General features: G+C 24.6%; 1 protein-coding gene across 1 annotated transcript; it reads right to left on the reverse strand.

Annotated features, from left to right (window-relative positions):
• Nucleotides 1-1,521: 1,521 nt before the first annotated feature.
• LOC100200825 (vi polysaccharide biosynthesis protein VipA/TviB-like) lies at nt 1,522-2,799 on the reverse strand. The gene has a single exon (XM_065794437.1). The coding sequence runs from the start codon at nt 2,797-2,799 to the stop codon at nt 1,522-1,524; it is 1,278 nt and encodes a 425-aa protein (XP_065650509.1).
• Nucleotides 2,800-6,613: the final 3,814 nt, after the last annotated feature.

Raw genomic sequence — 6,613 nt, forward strand, 5'->3', positions numbered from 1 at the left:
AGAATTAGCATGATTTTATCAGCGTACTATGTCCAAACCAGAGCTTTAGATGTTATAACTTTTTTTCTTCAAATTTTTATTATTTAAAGAAACTATTTTTTTTTTATATACAATTTTCAAAACCTTTTTATTACCCCTAATAGTGAATCTAAAGAACACCATTTTTTGAGACTTTTGATCACTTTCGCTTATCGACGTTAACATGAATTTAGTTAAAATCTTTTGAAAAAGTGCCTTAACCAACTATAGATTTTAGTTCTAATTGATTCTGACGTGTATTAACTATATATAGTTGTCAAAATACAATAGTTCCATCAATTTTCACTGAAAATACTAGAATTCCCACCAAGAAAGAGCTTATAATTAGGAAAAATTGCCAATAAACGATCAGAACAGATCATATTATTAAAATATGACGTTCATTTCACCTAAAAAATTTATTTAAAATCTTATTCAAATTTGGACAAGCGATTGTGTTTTTTAGAAGATTATTTAAAAAAAAAAAAATCTTCGGTCTGGGTTTTTTCTCTACAAACATTTATATTTTAAAAATTTATCAATTTTAAATTTTTTTTCTTTTCATAATTCACAGATCTGATCATTTAACGGAAAAATGTCGTAGTCAACAAAGTATTATACAGACGCTATAATATTTTAAAATTGCCTTAACTAAACCGAGTACTGCGCTAGACTTACTTTTAAATGTAAAAAATCTTTACAATTTTTTTTTTAATTTTTAGATTAAAAGATTTCTCTCTTTTTTTTAAATTAAACGTGCGAATCGACTATAGTTAAATATAGTCAATTCGTTTTTGTTTTTTTTTTACGTGCGAATAGACACTCTGTTTTATTTATTAAACTTAAATTAACTTCGCGTGTTGGTAATAATATAAGATTATCAGCATTTAGAACTTTGTTAGGTAATTCCAATTAAAATGCTAAACTTTTTTTATATAACAAGTTTTATAACTCGTTATAACTTTTTACAGCGCCTTTAATCGCAAATTTATTTTTTAAATTAATTGTAATTCTATAAGAATCTTAACCCTCTCACTTCGCGCCATCCTTGACGTTAGAATTGGAAAGATAGATAGAAAATAAACAAAGTTTAAAAGATTAAAATTAATGGAGCTTTAAAAAAAGTCCTTAATTTGAAAAAGCTCAAATAAATATCTCTAATCATTAAATCAATTTACTTAGCAACGCGTATCATATCAAAAAATATCAATTTAAACCTAACATTAAATGAATAAGAAACAAAAAAGTTTTGTATAATTAGTTCCTACCTTTAAACCTGATATAAAGTAATATTTTGTTTTTTTACTACATCGCAAAAAAAGTTTAATTATACCTAAAAACTAAGAATTAAAAAAAGGATCGAGGTCAATAAAAACTTCACTAAAAAAAAAAGTATAAATGTAAACTATTAGGTTTTAATTTAAACTCTAACTTTAATTTTAAGTTCAAATAAATAACTTTGCAATACACTTCGAAAATTGCACAATGTTTTTTATGCACTAACTATAATCTTGCATCAACTAACTTTTTATCAAGGAGTCCTTTAACGTCATAAACCACATTATTGACATTTAAGTAATCTCGAATGTTTAGTTTTGAAAACTCTTTATGTCCTACAGCTAATATAATTGCATCAAATTTCTTATTTGCAGGGATTTCGTTAAAAGCTTCAATACTGTACACTTGTCTCACTTGCTCTAGACTTGCCCAAGGATCAACAACTAAAATATTTGTTCCATAGGTACTTAATTCAGTGACTATGTTTATTACTTTAGTGTTTCTTACATCAGGGCAATCCTCTTTAAACGTAAAGCCTAAAACCAAAATATCGGCACCTTTCACTTTGACGTCCTTTTTTACCATTAGTTTGATGGTTTCTGTGACAATATATTTACCCATTTCATCGTTTAAACGCCTTCCTGCTAAAATAATTTCTGGGTGATAACCTAGTTCTTGAGCTTTTTGTGCTAAATAGTATGGATCAACGCCAATACAATGTCCACCAACTAAACCTGGTTTAAATTTAAGGAAGTTCCATTTTGTACTAGCAGCTTCAAGCACGTCATTTGTGTCAATTCCCATTAAGTTACAAATTTTCGCTAACTCATTTACAAAAGCAATGTTTATGTCTCGTTGAGAGTTTTCAATTACTTTTGCTGCTTCTGCTACTTTTATGCTTGTTGCTTTATATGTTCCAGCAACAATTATAGTTTTGTAAAGTTGGTCAACTTTTTCAGCCACTTCTGCATTTGAACCTGATGTTACTTTTATTATTTTGGTAACTGTGTGTTCTTTATCGCCAGGATTAATTCTTTCGGGCGAATATCCTGCAAAAAAATCGACATTAAATTTTAATCCAGAAATTTTTTCTAGAATCGGAATGCATTTGTCTTCTGTAACACCTGGATATACTGTTGATTCGTAAATAACAATATCATTTTTTTTTAAAACTTTGCCAACATCTTCACTAGCTTTGCATAAAGCTGTTAAATCTGGTCTGTTATTTTTATCAGTGGGGGTTGGAACTGCTACGATATAGAAGTTGCAATCTTTTATATCTTCTAAGTTACTGCTGCATGTAAAACTAGCAAATTCGGTTTTGGTTGTTAAAACACTTTTTAAATAATCATTATTTACTTCAAAAGTTCTGTCTATGCCTTTTAAAATTTCTTCAACTCTTAACTTATTTATATCAAAATCAATGGTATGTTTTTTTTTACCAAATTCAACGGCTAAAGGTAAACCAACATAACCTAACCCAATGACAGCAATCTTGCTCATTTTTTTTTAATAATAAAATTTCTATATAGTGTATAAGATATACAGCTAACTAGTTAATTTTTATTTAATTTTGTATTAATTTTTTTTATACAGTTTAGCTGTGGTAAGTATTCTAATTAAGAAAAGGTTAGTAATAGTAAAAAAAATGACGTCTTTATAAATTACATTGACATTTAAAATTATAATAAATACTATAGCATTTTAATTGCGTTTTTTAAAAGTTTACCTGTTTTTATTTATAGAGTATGTGGAGATATAATTATTAAAAAAGCACTTTTTAAAAAAGTAACAACAAATCTTTGATCAGTTTTTATCAAAATTTCTTTTTGAGACGATAAAATATTTCAAATGTTTCGTATTTATTAAGTTAAATAAACTACACTTCCTGTGGATAATAGTATTAGATTGTCTACATTGAGATCTCATTGTGTTTGATACTTGAAGTTATTTAATTATCAAAAGAAAGCTAAGTTTTTATACGTAAGTGTTAAACGTAATTTATACTTCTGTCAATGATCGAAATATAAATTTTATTTATAAAATATTACATTATAAAAATGCTATTTATAACAATAGAAATAAAACTATATATGTATTTATAATTGAAAAAAAAGACTAAACGAAAATTTCTCTCTCTCTAGTTACCTCTCTCTCTCTCTCTCTCTCTCTCTCTCTCTCTATATATATATATATATATATATATATATATATATATATATATATATATATTTATATATATATATATATATATATATATATACATATATATATATATATATATATATATATATATATATATATATATATATATATATATATACATATATATATATATATATATATATATACATATATATATATATATATACATATATATATATATATATATATATATATATATATATATATACACATATATATATATATATATATATTTATATATATATATAAATATATATATATATATATATATATATATATATATATATATATATATATATATATATATATATATATATATATATATATATATATATGTATATATATATATATATATATATATACATAATAAGATCTCAATGTCGACAATCTAATACTATTATCCACAGAAAGTGTAGTTTATTTAACTTAATAAATACGAAGCATTTGAAATATTTTATCGTCTCAAAAAGAAATTTTGAAAAAGAAATGTATATATATTTTCTAATTCAACTTCTAAAGATATTTTTTCTGGCAATCTAACTATTAGAATATCGAATCATTTGCCACAGTTTCTAATTTATTCATCTTTTAAAAAAAGAGTTATTAATTCTCAAAAAAGCAATATTATTCTTCAAAAAAAAAACTAAGTAATCGTGGCTTAACTCGAACCCTTAAACCATGGATTACTTCAGCAATTTTAACCTCGATAAAAAAACGAAACAATATATTTAAGAAGTTCCTTAAAACAAAAAATCTTTATGACAAAACTTGACTGAAAAAACTTACAAAACCTATAGAAATTTACTTGTAATAATTATTCAAAGAAGCAAAAAAAAAAACACTTTTCTAATTACTTTAATACCAATAGCAATAGTTTGAGAGCTACGTGGAAGGGTTTTAGAACTCTTTTGAATATACGTTCGAATGATATCTCATATACATTTTGTATATCTTCAAACAACACCATTATCAATGATTCAGTTAAAATCCCGGAAATTTTCAACTCCTTTTTTATTTCAATCCCTAAAGAACTGTAAAAAAATATTCATTCATCTCATACTGACTTCCATAAGTATTTAAAAACATCAAACCCTAACTCTCTTATCATTAAAAATTACTGAAAAAAATGAAATAATATCAGTTATTCTTTCTCTAAATGATGGCAAGGCTTCTAGTCCAAACAGCGTTCCAACCTTTATTATAAAACTTCTTGCTAATGATATTTCCTTAGTACTTTCTAAACTATTTAATCTCTAATTCGCTACTGGTATATTCCCTAATATTTTAAAAACTGTATCTGTTAATTTAATCCATAAAAAGGACTCAAAACTTGACTGCAATAACTATAGACCAATATCATTATTATCAAACATCAACAAAATTCTTGAAAAATCAATGTATTCTCGTATTTACCACTTTCTTGATAGTTCTAAGTGTCTCTACGGTCGCCAGTTTGGATTTCGTTTAAAACACTCTACTTCCCATGCACTTATTAGCATTACTGAAATGATTCGTGGTGCAATTGATAGTGGTTCTTTTGCTTGTGGCGTCTTTATTGATCTCCAAAAAGCATTTGATACAGTCGACCATAAGATTTTAACTGAAAAATTGTATCACTATGGCATTTGGGGTATCGCTAATGATTGGTTTTCATCCTATTTTAACAATCATACTCAGTTTTTCTCGATTAATGGGTTTCAATCCACAAGTAAAGTTATTAAGTATGGTGTCCCACAGGGTTTTGTTCTAGAACCTTTACTATTTTTAATATATATTAACAATCTGCCTCACTCTATAAATAATTCGAAAAAAAGTTAAAAAAGTTTATTCAGATTGAGATCTGAATTAACTTTTTTGTAAAAAAAGTTAATTTAGATCTCATTTGTTAAATAGTAACCGTCTTTCCCTAAATATTAATAAAACTGAATTTATTATTTTTCACCCTTCAAAAAAAAATTATGATAGTAATAATGTGAAAATTAGAATTAATGGTAAAAGACTTTTCCCATCTAAATATATAAAATACCTCGGGCTACTTCTTGACAAAAACCAATCATAGTACTATCAACTAATTCAATTAGATAAAAAACTCTCACGTGCCAATAGTATGCTGTCATTAATACGACACTATGTTCCCCAACATGTTTTAATATCAATTTACAATTCCTTGTTCTTCTCACATCGAAGTTATTGTTGCACTGTTTGGGGTCAAAAAGGTAGTTTTCTATTACATCGTATAAACAGTTTACAACGCACTTCCTTTAGAATTATGACATTTTCTCCCTTACGATCTAATATCGAAAATAGGTTTTCTGAATTAAAAATTCTAAAATTTCAAGATCCTGTAAAGAAAAAAAAAACTACCAAATTCCTTCAATAATTTTTTTATCAAAACAAGTGACACACAAAAATATTACACGCAAAAATACTGAAAATTTTAACTTGCACACTTCCTTTTTGAACACTATTAAATATGGCAAGCGCTCTATAAAACATCAATGTGTTTCTCACTGGAACCAAATAATAACATTTATAAAATTTTTTTTTAACTAAATACCTTATTATTACCAACATTCCTCTTCTCAATCGAAACCAAATTAAGAAATTTTTATTTGAGTATATATTTAATGAATATTAATTTTATCTTTTATTATTATTGCTTTTTTTAAATTACTGTATTTATAAAACTATTATTACTTTATTTTATACTGTCTTTTTTAACTCTACTAATATTACTATTATCATTTATCTTTGTTTTTTAAATCTTATTAACATTATTTATAATGATAGTGATTCAGTTGTAGTAATAGTTTTGTGGTTATTGTCCTAATTTTTGCAATTGTTATGTTTATTTTATTAATTTCTATCATAGTTATAAACTTTACTATGATTATTTTTACCATTGTTTTTATCATTAGTTATAATTTTTAGTAAAGTTATCATAATATAGTTACTATTTGTTTTTTTATTCACATTATTATTAATATTATTATTTTTATTATATTGTTATTGCAATTAATAATATCATATTTATTTATTAGTGCTTTATTTTCCTTTCTTTCTTTTTTTTTTATAATTTTTTTTTTCTTATTTATAATTTTTTCTATGTTTT

This window comes from Hydra vulgaris, chromosome 03, assembly GCF_038396675.1.
Source record: "Hydra vulgaris chromosome 03, alternate assembly HydraT2T_AEP".
NCBI lineage: Eukaryota > Metazoa > Cnidaria > Hydrozoa > Anthoathecata > Hydridae > Hydra > Hydra vulgaris.